Here is a 14,568-nt window from a genome sequence, read left to right as displayed (position 1 = left end):
AGCCTCACAAGGCAGCAGGATCAGGTATTATCGCAGCTTTGGTTTACTAGTGGGGAAACTGCTGTCCAAGGGTCAAATACGTAGCTGAAGGTCATACCATTTCTTATAGAGTCAGGATGTGAACCTTGGCTTCTTCGACTCCCAAACCCAAACCATCAAATCCCATAACACTCTGGTGGTAGAAGGTGGGCTGCAGCCTTCTCCCTCTATTTCATCCACTTATGCTCAGAAGCCCCATGTTCTCACAAGGGTTGAATTTCTATTTGTCCTGTGTGTGTCCAGTGTTTGCTGCTCCACGTCATGCTGGCCGTGGAGTGGGTTCTTGGTAAGATCGAGCAGCCTGGGTCCTGTCCACATAAGCTCAGTAGGTGGGACCAGATGGCTGTCACTCTGAGTGGCCCTGGCCACAGAGCTCTACTGGAACATCCATCCGCTTCTTTCTCTTCTCCTGGCACCTTCTGCCCACCTTTCCCTCCCCTTCAGCCACGGATCTCATTCCTCTTCATGTGCTGGATCCACTGGTACCTAGCAGCCCAGATACACACCAGCACTTCTCTGGGGGCATCCATAAGGTACCCCGACCCGACAGGGCTGCTGTGGTCAAGAGCTGGTGGTGCAGTTGGCTCTGTGGGGGGTGTGGGATGAGCAAAGGCGCCAGCTGGCTCTAGGCGGAGTCTTCCACTTATCTGAAGGGAGTTTTGTATTTACTGGCAAGAGCAAAGGCATATCTTTCAGGAAAAGATCTGAGGGCTTTTTTTCTCCCACTATCCTCACCTTCCTCTTATGAGACTGGTTGGGAATTTGGTAGAGATGAGTCACTCCCCTTAATTTATTATTAATTTGGTTAGAGGGAGACTGGTCTTTCCTGAGCTCTGTGCTCAGAAACTCGGGTGTTCCAGACCTGAATCATCCTCCCTCTCCATCGCCACTCCTCCTGGGCCCCCATCTCCACACATGGCCTTGCCCCCTTCCTGGCCCTCAGGCTGGAAATTCTGCCCCTTCCCTTCCATCTCAAATCAGAGATAGCTTTGTCAACTCACACTCTGCCGGAGCCTCTGACCGGGTCCTTCCCCGCCTCCCCACTGCCCTGGACTTTGGTCCAGCCCTTCCTATCTCTCCCGCAAGCTGTTCTGAGAGCCCTCACTCCTCTGCTGGCTGCTGCCCTAAATGTCAGCCGGCCAGCCATGTGCCAAGCCATCAAGCTGCCTCTGTGTAGAAGTCAGCATGGGAAGCTGGGATTTTTAGAAGCTCTGCCTTGAACTAGACACAGACCTGAGCCCTGTGCTGGGCAAGGAGGCCACTGAAGGATATCGAGTCAAAGATGGGGAAGATGATTCTGAGCAAAGACACAGACAGTGAATGTGTACTGTGGGGTAGGGTGACCTTGATGAAGTTTGAAGGGCAAGGTGTTCCTGCTCCAGTGCTGGATGAGGAAGCAGCCCTAAACTTAGTGCTAAAACAATGGCAACATTTAGTTTGCTCACAAGTCTGTCATCTATAGAAGTGTCGATGGATAGCTCAATTCTGCTCCATTTAGCAATGAGGGCTGAAGCTGGAATCTTCTGAAGGTTCTCCCAGGAACATGTCTGACAGTTGATGCTGATTGCCAGCAAAACGTGCAACTGGAGTTGTCAGCTGTTAACACCACCATGTAGCCTCCCCATGAATAGGGAAGACAGGGCTTTCCTTACAAGGTGATGTCTGGGTTCTAAGAGCCCCTGAAGAGAAAGAGCCATGGGGATTTATTGACTGTCAGGCCTCAGAGATCACAGAGCATTACTTCTGCTTCCTTCTCTTCATTAGAAGCAAGTCATTAAGATTTGTCCAATTGAAGGGGAGGGAACACAGACCCCACTCCTTGATGAATGAATGTCACCGTCACATTGTAAGAGGTGTATGTGGGACAGGAGATGTTGGGGTAGCATCTTTGTGAAGTATGATCCACCATGGCAGGGTATGGGGCCAAAGAGGTGGGCAGGGTCTAGGACCTGTAGCATCTTGGGTACCATACCAAGGGCACTGGCTTTTATCTTGCAGGAAATGGGGAGCCAGGGAGAGGGGTTCATTTGGGTGAAACTTGATCACACTTGTGTTTGAGAAGGCTCTTTCTGGAGGGCTGAGATGGAAGGTTTGAAGGGGGAAGACAGGAGATCTTTGAGAGGCTCTTCCAAAGAATCTGGGGGAGAGAGGAAAGGGCCTGAGACAAGGCATAACCTGGGCAGGTCAAATGCGAGAGGCACCAAGACAAAAATCACAGGGCTTAGCAGTGGTGCCACATGCCAGTGATAAGAAACAGGCATCCAGGAAGATTCTGGGTTTCTGGCTTAGGGAACTGAGTGCAGTGAGGGGGAATGAAGGAAAAACAGTAGAGGTTTGTGGGGGAGGACATGAAACCCAAGTTTGAGCAGTCTGAGAAGGTCCAGGTAGACACGTCCCGCATGCAGTGGGAGGGACTTGAGCATCAAAGCTCTGGGGGAAGTTCTGGATAAGCGTCTGAGATGCGGGCACCACAAATGGGATTTCCAATAAATGTGTGCAGAAAGGGTGCCTTGTTCAGAGAAGGGGATTCCAGACAGCGTTTCGGGGGCATTAGCTTTTAGGGAATGGTCAGAAGAAGAGGATCTGGCAAGGCATCCGAGGTGAAATTGCCTCTGTCCTGGGTGTAGCAGGCAGCATGGACTTGGGGCCAGGCTCTTGAGATGCTGGAGGGGACCAGTTCTGGGTTTGCCTCTCATACCACAGATCTACCATAGCCCATTGTCACCCTCTTGGGCCCCTGGTTTCCCCAACTGTTGGGCACTAGGATTCCCCCCTCTCCCTCTCTGGCTTTCAGTTTCCCCATTCATAAGACAGACTAGATCATGTTCAAAAGCACTTTTAGCACATGGAGTTCTCTTGTGCTGCAGAGGGTTGGAGGATCCAGCGTCGTCACTGCAGCGGCTTGGGTTACTGCTGTGATGTGGGTTTGATCCCTGGCCTGAGAACCTCCACATGCCATGGGCACAGCCAAAAAAATAAAAGTACCTTTATACAAATGATTAAGAATTCCAATGTGAAATGAGCCTCCCTAGGCAGCCAAGGCTGGAGGGCTGCCCCTGCCTCCAGGTGGACAGGCTTCCTTGGCCCCGCGGGCTTGGGGGAGACAGTTTGGAGAGGTGCTTGGTTTAGTGATGACCTCTTTGGATTTAGATGCAGGGGCGGGTAGCACAGGCTGCTCCCGGGCCTCACAAAGGCTTGCCTTGGCAGGTAGAGAGGGGATGTCAGTTCCCATCCCACAGCCAGGAGCGGGGCCCCGTGGAGGGGTTGGCTTGGCTTTATGAGGAAACGGAAATGGAGGTGGAGCCCCAGTTGCTCCCCTGAGGTGCCAGCCCTTCAATTAAGGGAAGAGCCTTGGCAGACTATGAAACATAATGGCACCCCACCCTTCCCTGGAGGAAGAGTGTAGTCTCCAGAAGGGGCACCTCCAGGGGGCTCGGGATTTAGGGCTCTGGGCTCTGAGCCAACAGCCGAGAGCCCAGATGCCACAACCCTCTCCACCCTCCTTGCTGTGTATCTATCCCTGTCAACCACAGAAAGCACATTTACTTGTCACACTTACTCCTACCCACGGGACAAGGCACTTACCATCATCCTGGGGAGGAACCAGCACCATCGCAAATACCCCCGTAAGAGGTGGCAACAGGCTTTGGAATGTTCATGGAAACCAGCTAGTTTGAGAGCCCATCCTGGAGCCTCACTGGGAGGGAGAGAGGAGTGGGGAATGGATCCAAAGGAGTGGACCCGGCTGACCTCCCCCCCCCCCCACCGCCACTTGTTTGTGCCCCTGGGAGTGATGTGAACGGGCTAGAGAGTGGTCTTCAGCCCTCGGAGGATACAGGAGGGAGGGCAGAGCTGTCAGAGAGCAATTCTAGGTGCTGCAGGCCCTGGGCCACGGCAGATCAATCAGGCCTTTCCCCCAGGGATGCTTCTCCACCCCTCTGGTTTTCCCAGACCATTGATGATAATGTGACAAGAACAGAAGGAATGAAGAGAATGGCTCACATGCGTTGACTGATGCCATGGGTGAAACTGGTCTGAGGATGATGGCATTTCACCTGAGGTCCACCTGATGGAGACAGTACTCCTGACTAACAGGGGAGGGAACAGGCCAGGGTGCTGGGCCTTGAGGCCTCAGAGTGGAGGGTTGAGGTGGGCGGCCAGGGCTCCCAGTCCAGGACCCTCACAGCTGGGTCTGCTCCCCAGGTGTTCGTGCTCTGCCATGGCCTCCTGCAGCTCTGCCAGCTCCTGTACAGCGCCTACTTCAAGAGCAGCCTCACCACCATCGAGAAGCGCTTTGGCCTCTCCAGTTCTTCCTCGGGCCTCATTTCCAGCTTGAATGAGGTAAGCGGGATGTCTAGGCCATCAGACCCCACTTGTGCACCACTCTAATCATGGGGTCCGGGAGGGGCCTCTGGGAGGAGCAGAGGAGCGAATGGGGGAGGGTGGACCCATGGGGGATGGTGACAGCTGCGTGCATTTCCCTGAGTCTGCCCTGCACCAGGCACTGAGTTGAGAGCCTCTGGAGGCACCTGACCTGCTCATCCAGCACAGAGAGCAGGTGCTCTGCTCTCTCCCTGCCAGTTGAGGGCACCAGGGCTCAGCAAGGGCAGTGGCTTGCTCCAGGTGTATAGGGCAGCTGCCCCCCAACTCTATGCCTCTAATTGAGTTCTGTGACCACCCACAAGTTTCTGTGGCCTCTCATCCAGCCTCAGTTCAAGGGGAGACAAGCCCTAGTCATGCAGTTGGGGAAGTGGCCCAGGTTGGCAGCCACTCAGAGGGGGCTTCAAGGTCAAGCTCAAGGCTCTCAGCTTTTGAGGTAGCAGTAAGGGACTGGCTTGGTAGAGGGGGAGGTGAGCCCATCTGGACACGTGGGGCGTGCAGCCAGCTTCCAGGGGGCAGGGCCTTCAGGCTGCAGACCAGTCTCCACGCCTCATGGGGTCCAGTGGGTGAGATGAAGAGGAGATGAGGGCTGGGTGTCACAGGCCAGCAGCAGGAGGAGGGGCTTAGCTTCAGGGAAGACATCAGGCACCTGCCCCGTGAAGCAGCGGCTTTCTTTGCCCACCAGCCGTGGCCAGGGCTGAGCAGATGAAGTCAGCCACTATTTGGCCGCCCTCAGTTTCCCCTGGGCCCTTTTGGTTTGTGACATTGATAGGCGGGGATGTATTACAAATGGTCTGTGTAATAACTTTCAGATGCTCTAACAAGAAGGCCACAGAGCTGTTTTAGGGGCCACTCAGCACTGAGAGGCTGAGGCCTGGGCTGGGCTGCAGAGGCCCTTCTTTCCTTGGTTAGAATAGCTGCTTCTTCTTTTTTTTTTTTTTTAATATTAGACTGTTTTTTTTCAAACTAACTCCACTGCTGAAGAAAAGTTAGGGAAGCAAGGCCTTAAGCCAATATAAGCCATAACAGCTGTGGAGGCACAGCTTCCCTGCAAGAAGCCAGCCCAGGCCCCAGCTGGCCTGGGGGAATGCTGCGAGGTAGGTGGGGCTGGGTTCTCCCTGGACCTTCCTCCCTGAGTCCCCCAATCCCTCCCCCAGACCCTGTAAAGCCAGCCCCAGTTAGCTTAGCTGACATTTTTTTTTTTTTTTTGCAATCATTTCACGCAAAACGAATGGGGAAACAAAAAGGGAATCAGATCCAAGAAGCATGAGAATAAAGCTTTGTTTTGAGGTATGGTTCCGGGGTGTCCTAGAACCACGGCTGACCAGGAGCTGGAGCACCTTCCCAATCAGACAAGCTGCCACCTCACACACCTTCACATCCCCTTTCTCTGTGTGTCATAGACCATTCTTACTCCTGGCCACACAAGAGGGGTCTCTTGGGCAGCTGTGTCCTCTTCTTGAAAAAGCCTGCCATTTGCTCCTTCGTTCATCCCTTTATTCAACAAATATTTAATGTTGGGTCACCTATGTGTCAGATGCCATTGTAGGTGTGAGGAGATCGGAATGAGTAGACAGATACATTCTTCTCATGTATCATTCTAATGATAAACATGACATTGATTTATAGAAATAAATAAAACATGGTCAGATTATAGTAAGTACTATGAAGAAAAATAAAGTCATAGAGGGACCTGGTAGTTATATTTTAAATAACTCTTTATTTAAATGATATTTAAATATATGCCTAATTTAAATATAATTTATTGTTAGTTATTATAAATAGAATGATGTTTAAATAACTCCCTTTTTATTAAGCTATCATTGACATTTGACATTATATTAGTTGTATGGGTGTGTAACATAATAGTTCAAGATATGTATATGTTGCAAAATGATCACCACAACAAGTCAACACCCAGTACCTCTATAGTTCAATTTTTTTTCTTGTGATGAGAACTTTTAAGATCTCCTCTCTTAGCAACTTTCAAATGTGCAGTACAGCATTATTAACTATAGTTGCCATGCTGTACAACACATCCCCAGGAGCTATTTCCTTTATAACCGAAAGTTTGTACTTTTGACCCCTTTTGTCCATTTCACCCAGCCCAGCCCCCTTCTTTTTCAAATGAGAAGGTTTGATCTGAGCAGAGATCTAAAGTAGGCTAGATGAGAAGGGAGCCCGCAGACATGTAAGACGGAGCAGCAAGTACAAAGGCCCTGGGCTGTGTTCAAAGAACAGCTGGAGGCTGAGTGGCTAGAGGGGAGAGAGGGGGTGGGGACGGCAGGAGAGCAGATCAGAGCGGTAGCAGGGACGGCAGACAGGCTCCACAGGGGTCCCGAGGCTCTGGGACAGACTTTGAATTTTTACTATATCGGGTTTGAGCAGAGGGGATAAGTTCTGACATTTCAGCAGGACCACTGTGGCTGGAGATAGATAGCACTGAGGCAAGAGTGGAGACAGAGAGAAGGCTACTGCAGAAATTCAGACCAGGGGTGGTGATGGAGGTGGTGATGGAGGCTTCTGGGGGGCTGTCAAAGGGCCAGCCAATGAGATTTGCTGATGGCTGGGTGTGGGTGTGAAAGAGGAGCTGAGGAAGATGCTCAGATATTTTGCTTGAGCCCCTGGTAAGAGGAGTGCCATTTACTAAGATGAGGAGGATTGGGGAGGGGACATCAGGTTTGGGGGTGGAAAATGAGGAATGAGAGATCTGTGGGAATTAGAAGCACATACAGAGCTAGGAAAGCCATGGATTGGCCTAGCTCATCAGGACAAGAGCGGAGGAGTGAGGCCTGAGCTCTGAGACTTAAGAGATCAGGGAGATGAGGAGGACCCAGCCAAGGGGACTGAGAAGGAGCAGGGGCAGGAAGCTAGGAGAAGGTACTATCGTGGAAACTCTGTGAAAGGAGTGTTTCAGGAAGAGGGAAATGATCAACTGAATCCAATGGTGCCGAGAGATCAAGCGAGAAGAGAACTGAGAATCGGTCAGTGGATTTGGCAATGAGGAGTCATTGACATCTTGACAAGAGTCACGAAACAAGACCCTGGTCCCTATTTCCTGAGATGAGGGCACTAGCTTTTTTGGGCAGAAGGAAACTGTAGTATGGGTGGGGCGGGGCCTCTGAACGCTAACCTCCAGGGCTCTTCTGGTCCAGGTGAACTTACCTCTGGGGCAGAGGACCATCTCTTTGGACGGAGTCATGGTCTGAAGTTGTGTCAGCACCCATTCTACCATTTAAGATCCTGCTTCCCAAGCTGGGGTCTTCGGTTCCCTTCTTTGGTTCTGGGTGGGACTCAGAGAGCACTCCTTCCAGGGAGCACCAGGAACATGGAGTTACTGGTGTTTCCAGCCAGGAAGGGACTTATGGGTACTTCAGTCTTCATCCTTCCTTGACAGAAGTGGAAGCAGGGCCAGCGAGGGCCGGGGCAGATTAGGAACAGACCTGCTGGGAGAGAAACCCACTTCTCCAAGGGGCAGTAGACCAGTGTGGTTAAGACTGAGCACTTTGTGGAGTTCCCATCGTGGCTCAATTATTAACGAATCCGACTAGGAACCATGAGGTTGTGGGTTCGATCCCTGGCCTTGCTCAGTGGGTTAGGGATCCGGCGTTGCCTTGAGCTGTGGTGTAGGTCACAGACTCGGCTCAGATCCCGTGTTGCTGTGGCTCTGGTGTAGGCCGGCAGCTACAGCTCCAATTGGACCCCTAGCCTGGGACCTTCTGTATGCTGCAGGAGTGGCCCAAGAAATGGCAAAAAAAAAAAAAAAAAGAGCACTTTGTGCTGTACACCTGAAACTCACATGACATTGTAAATTAACTATACTTTAATTCAAAAAATTGGGGAGTTCCCAGTGTGGCTCAGTGGGTTACGAGCCCAACTAATACCCATGAAGAGGCAAATTCGATCCCTGGCCTTGCTCAGTGGGTGAAGGATCCAGTGTTGTTGCAAGCTGTGGCATAGGCCAGCAGCTGCAGCTCCAATTCAGCTACTAGCCTGGGAACCTCCATATGCCACAGGTACAGCCCTAAAAAGCCAGAAAAAATAAAATAAAAATACAAAAATGAGACAAAGATGGGGCACTTTAAACTCAGGCAGTCCTTACTTGAGCCACCTCCTGACCTCACGGCCATGGCAAGTTACTTAATATTCTGAGCCCAAATTCTGTCGTTTGCAAAATGAAACTTGTTATATGATGAAATGAGATTGTGCCTATGGCTTGGTGGTTATTCTGACTACAGAATCAGAGTCTTTAGGGAGTTTGGTTAGGGAATGTATATTTTTTTTATATAATGGTTTTTGGTTTTTTCATTATAGCTGGTTTACAGTGTTCTGTCAATTTTCTACTGTACAGCAAGGTGACCCCATTACACATACATGTATAGATGTTTGGGAATGTGTATTGTTCTGAGGAGCCAGCCACAAGAGGAGGCTTTCTTAAATGTTACCCTAACAGATTTGGTCTTAAGATCGTTGAAATTTAGGCTATGAGCTTTCCATGGTCTCTAGATACTTCCCTTGGTCTGGTCTAGAAGGCTGAGGCCGGGAAGGGTTTCTGACAACAGGGGAAAGCTGAAACTGCCTGCTCGGGCCAGGGCAAGGATCTCTGGGAAAGCTGGCACCAAAGCTCTGTTGGGCCCTTAGGCGACATCAAGTATCTTCTTGCCTCTCTGCGGTGGTACAGTCAGGCCCATTCGTGGGTGGGTAAGATCAGAGCCTGTGGTCTCACTTGGCTCCTCTGCTCTCTCCACAGATCAGCAACGCTGTCCTCATCATCTTTGTCAGCTACTTTGGCAGCCGTGTGCACCGTCCGAGGCTGATTGGCATTGGGGGTCTCCTCCTGGCTTCTGGGGCCTTCGTCCTCACCCTCCCCCACTTCCTCTCCGAGCCGTACCAATACACCGTGACCATCGTGGGTAAGTGGCCTTCCACTCCCACCTCAAGATAATTCCGTGGGCTCTGACTTTCATATATGCTCTGGGGAGAAAAGCCAAGGAAACTTTATGGTGGGAGAAGCCAGCATAGCCCAGAGTGGTTTCTGCTGCCCCAGAAGCAGCCCTACCAACTTTGTAAGATATCCACTCAATCCTCCTGCGCTTTGGGAGCATAGTTAAGAACTCTTTGCTTAATCTCAAGTCAGGAAAATTGTCTCCGGGGTGCTTTTCTAAGTGTCATAGATTTATTTTTACATTTTGAGTTTGTTTTTTATAAGGTTCTTTTTCTTCCTTTTGCATGTGTGTGTTAAATTGAGCATCGTTTGTCAAAAAGACTATCTTTTCTTCATTAAATATTGTTTGCATCATTATCAAAAGTCAATAGGCCATATTTTTTGTGGGTCTATTTCTAGACTTTCTCTTCTGTTCTAGTCTGTGTCTGTTCCTTTGCCACTGCCACACTATCTTAGTTACTTCAGCTTTATAATGAAGTCTTAAAATTGGGTAGTGTGATTCCTCCAACCCTGTTCTTTTGTTTCAAAATTGTTTTGTCTGGAGTTCCCATGTGGCTCATCAGGTTAAGGACCTGGCATTGTCACTTCAGTGGCTTGGGTCACTGCTGTGGGGAGGGTTTGACCACTGGCCTGGGAACTCCCAAATGTTTTGGGTGTGGCCAAAAACAACAACCAAAAAATTGTTTTATCTGTTCTCATCTGGTGGTCATTCCATGTAAATTTTATAATCAGCTTATTTATATGTAAAAAGGTCCTTCTGGAATTTTGATTAGACAGGCATTAAATTTATAGGTCAACTTGGGGATAATTGACATAAAGTTGAGTCTGCCAATCCATGAACAGAGTATCCTTCACTATTATCCTTACATTTTAACCTTGAACTATGATCTGACAAACTCTAAAGCTGATGAATATCTCTATTCTCCAACAGAAGAATAGAATAAGGACCCTAGGATGTTTGAATGTTCACTGTCATCTCCCATCTTCCATGAAATTGTTGACCAGTATTTTAGTTCTGCCTGTTTTTAACCTCCCCCTGCCACCCCCGGTGGTCATTATCATTATAGATGTTATTTACAAATAAGTCAATACGTATTTATATTTACCCACAAATTTACTGGTTTCTTTGCTCACTGTAGCTTCTTGGCATTTCATCTACTCTTGTTGATTTAACTTCCTTTTTCTTGAAGTATAGCATTTAACATTACTTTCAGGTGGGCCCAGGAGTGAGAAAAAGCTCTATGTCTGGAAACGTCTGAATCTCCCCCTGGTTCCTGAATTATGGTTTTGCTATGAAGAGGATTTTCAATTCACAGTTATTTCCTCTCAGCAGTTTGAAGTTTCCATGCCTCTGGCTTCTGGCTTCTCTTGATGGTGTTGGGACTTCTTCATCAGTGTCATTGCCATTCCTTTCTAGAAATTCTGTTTCTCCTCTCTAGTTGCCTTTAAGATTTCCTCTCTTCTTTGTTGTTCTGCCTGTTCCTTGTAAGGTGTCTGGTAGGGGTTAACTTTTATTTATCTGTTTGGAACTTCAGTATGCTGTTTCTTTTGAAGACTAAGGTTTTTCTTTAGTTCTGAATGTCCCCAGCCAAAAGAAGTTCCCAGCATTGCATATGCCTGTTTTCTCCATTCTTACCTCTATAACTTCATGTGTGTGTGTGTGTGTGTGTGTGTGTGTGTGTGTGTGTGTGACATTTTCATTTCTGGCTTCCTTGTCTCTTAAATTCTCTTTCATAATTTCCATTGCTTTGTTCACCTATGCCACATCTGTAAGATTTCCTCAGGTCTGTCTTTCTGTTCACTTAGTCTCTCTCTAGCACTGTTCATCTGATGTCTAACCTATACTTTACATTGTAAATATGAATGACTACATGTTTTACTAATTTCCAAAAGTTATTATGATAGTTTTTCAAATCTATCTGCTCTGTTTTCTTGGTTTCTTGGTATTTCCTTTTAATTTCTATGTTTGTTTCGGTTTCTTCAATTTTAAAAAATGTATTTTTTCATGAGGTCCCTTTGTGGCTCAGTGGTTAACGAATCTGACTGGGAACCATGAGGTTGCGGGGTCGATCCCTGGCCTCACTCAGTGGGTTAAGGATCTGGCATTGCTGTGAGCTGTGGTGTGGGTTACAGACGCAGCTCAGATCTGGCATTGCTGTGGCTCTGGTGTAGGCTGGCAGCTTCAGCTTTGATTAGACCTCTAGCCTGGGAACCTCCATATGCTGCGGTGCAGCCCTAGAAAAGGCAAAAAAGGCAAAAAAAAAAAAAAAGATGTATTTTTTTCAGTCTCTTTCAGATTGTTTTTATTAGTGCAAATTTTGGGAATGCTAATCCTCCCACATTCCACTTATGCTTGCCCTTATTCATGGTGGAGTATTTCCTTTACGTTCTGTAATGTTTGACAGTGGGGTTATTAGCAGTGGGATGTTTCCTCCTGTGGAAATGTTGTGTGGTCTGGGTGGGAAAGAGCCCCAAGAATGGTTTCGTATTTGCATTTACTTGGCACCCTGGGAACATTGCTGCTTTGGAGCTAATTTTATGATGAGGTATTGGCTTGGGAAAAATTTGCATTTGTTTTAAGGGATGTAAGATGAGGCAGTGGTTTTGTAGGAGCAGCAAGTGAGAGGCCCAGTCCTGAAATGCTTATTCTTGGCCCAGGTATTAGAATTGAAGATGTCTGAGGATAGAAGGGCCACCCAGGGCTATACTGAAGGGTAACACATTCCTGTTTGCTTAAATATCAGCCTGTTTTTTTTTTTTTCTCTCTCTTTTTTTTTAGTTACATGTGCAGATCGGGTCCAAGGGATGAATCACTGAAATGCTAGGAGGGATTCCTTGATAGGTTGTGAGACCTACAGTGAGGGGGGGTAGGTGGCTGGAATGGAAAAAGAGTGGAGCAGGGACAGCGAGATCTAATGATGAGATGCTTGCTGAGTTCTGGTCTTTTCTGCACCTCCATGGTAATCGCTAGTGAACTAGTCATGTCTCATAAATTCACTGTGGTGGCCTTGGATCTCTTTGGAGAATTTAAGGCTTCAAGGAGGCTCAGGAGGAAGACAGACCCAAACCTAGGGGTTCTGCCATGCTCTTTCTTCCCTTCTGTCTAGACAAGGAGTCAGAGGCTAGCTCTGTAGGAGAGTCACGGGCTGCTGGCCACCTTCAGAGAGCCGTGTGCCAAACCTACTCCAGACCCATGGTCCCTGCCCTTCCCCATCAGCATGAAGACTAGGCTAATGAAATCAGCAAGGGAGCCTGAGGTGCTGGGGACAGGCTGCGGGGACGGCATCCTGCCAGGCGCCACACACTGTGGCCTGCTTAGCCTGGGAGCTGGCTCCCCCCTGGCCTGGGCTGCATACCAAGGGCATTTGCTTCGCAAAGAGCAGCCACACGGAGGGTGGAGGGTGGTTGGAGCCGGGCGGGGCTCTGAAAGCAATCACTCTGCTCCCTGTTAGGGATGGTCTGCCACTTGGGTCCTTCCCATCACCATCGTCCCTGCTCCAAGGGAAACACTCTGCCTCAGTGTTCTTAGCCCCCCTCCACTGAGAGAGGAAGGAAGGGGACTATGGGAAGGACCACAGCTCGCCTCTCGGCCTGCAGGCAGGACTCGCTGGCCAGGAAAGTGAGCTTCATTGTTTTTTTGTTTGTGTAAATTCTATTCACAACAACAGGATGCAATCTTCCTCATGCTGGCTGGGATCAGAGCAGCAGCTGGAAGTGCTCAGGGCTGGGCTACCTTCAGGGCATCTTCTTGGTGCCAGGGGGTGGGATGAGGAGGATTTGGGTCCAGGAGCCACATCCGTGGGCTCTAACTGAGGCTGTGGGTGCCAGTGCAGTGTGGGCATGTGCTGTGCTAATGTGTGCAAATACAAATAGTCCCAAGGTCTCACTTCATGGGAAAAGTTTGAAATGCGGCTCTTACTTCCAGTGTATTCCTATGAGAACTTAGTTTTGAATTATGCAAGGTCATCAGAAACAAATGAATTTCATTAATTGCGCCACTCTGAATGGCGTCATGAATCTAGGAATGGTCTGGCATTGGATGGTCCTGGGTCTGAGGCTGGGCTTTGAGACCCCCTAACGGCACAGCCCTGGGCCCCTTCCTACACAGCTGAGTCCCAGTTGCTCCCTCTATAAAACCGACCTCCCTCGCAGGGCTGCGGGGCCTGAAGGGCATGTGCTCTGAATTTAGCGAATGGCTGGCGCGTGCAGTAACCATTAAGCAGTGGCGTTTAAAAGCAGCAGTGGAGACAATACATGTATCATGCTGGGTAAACTAGGGTCCCAAATGAGGAAGCGCCTGCTTCCTGAGGAGAGTCTAATAGCTCACGGCCAATAGGCTGGGCATCCTGGGGGCATCTGAAGGCAGCTTCTCTCTGGTCCTCACCGAATACCTTATATCCAACCTCTGCTCCAGGAGAGCAGGGCCCCTCCCTTGGTGTAGTCCTGGCTGCATCCTTGCGTGTGAGGCCGTAGGATTTCTCTCAACTGAGGCTTAGGCTGCTGCTCTGCTCTATTCCCAGACTCTCAAGTTGGAGCCACCTGGTGTGCTGGGTAGAGACAGAGCATAGACTTGGACATTCAAACCCCGGCCCAGCCGTTTGCTTGCCAAGTCTCCTTAGGCAAGCTTTTACCTCACCTTTCTTTTTTTTTCTTTTTGTCTTTTTTTTGCCTTTTCTAGGGCCACTCCTGAGGCATATGGAGGCTCCCAGGCTAGGGGGCTAATTGGAGCTGCAGCCGCCAGCCTATGCCAGAGCCACAGCAAGGCGGGATCTGAGCCACGTCTGCAACCTACACCACAGCTCATGGCAATGCTGGATCCTTAACCCACTGAGCAAGGCCAGGGATCAAACCCACAACCTCAGGGTTCCCAGTTGGATTCGTTAACCACTGAGCCACGACAGGAACTCCATACTTCACCTTTCTGAACCTCAGTTTCTTTATCTGTAAAATGGGAACAATAATACCTCCTCTTGCAGCGTGTTCTGAGGGCAACATTAAAAGGAAGGAGTGTAGGTAAAGTGCTCAGCCTGTGTTAGCTGCTCAGCACGTTTCTCTTTGCCGGCCCTTGATGTGGTATTTGAAATATCTTACTCATCAGTCACGACCCCCCAGACCTATTTTCGTGTGTTGACGGCTGATTCCTTCCCCTGGAGCACAGCTGCTCCAGAAATGAACATGGGAAATGGAAACTAACTATGTGTTTT

The 14,568-nt window shown here is 49.3% G+C and overlaps 1 protein-coding gene across 1 annotated transcript in view; it reads left to right on the top strand.

The window, feature by feature from the left end:
• SLCO2A1 (solute carrier organic anion transporter family member 2A1) overlaps nucleotides 1-14,568 on the top strand; it is an 81,998-nt gene that overhangs the window by 34,191 nt on the left and 33,239 nt on the right. Inside the window, exons 2-3 of the mRNA XM_047782840.1 lie at nucleotides 4,243-4,380; nucleotides 9,170-9,332. Coding sequence (XP_047638796.1) covers nucleotides 4,243-4,380; nucleotides 9,170-9,332 — 301 coding nt within the window. The remainder of the gene's footprint in view (nucleotides 1-4,242; nucleotides 4,381-9,169; nucleotides 9,333-14,568) is intronic.

Source organism: Phacochoerus africanus, chromosome 1 (assembly GCF_016906955.1).
Source record: "Phacochoerus africanus isolate WHEZ1 chromosome 1, ROS_Pafr_v1, whole genome shotgun sequence".
NCBI classification, from domain to species: Eukaryota; Metazoa; Chordata; class Mammalia; order Artiodactyla; family Suidae; genus Phacochoerus; species Phacochoerus africanus.
Note: the sequence above shows the minus strand (reverse complement) of the source record. Positions and strands in the feature narration are given on the sequence as shown.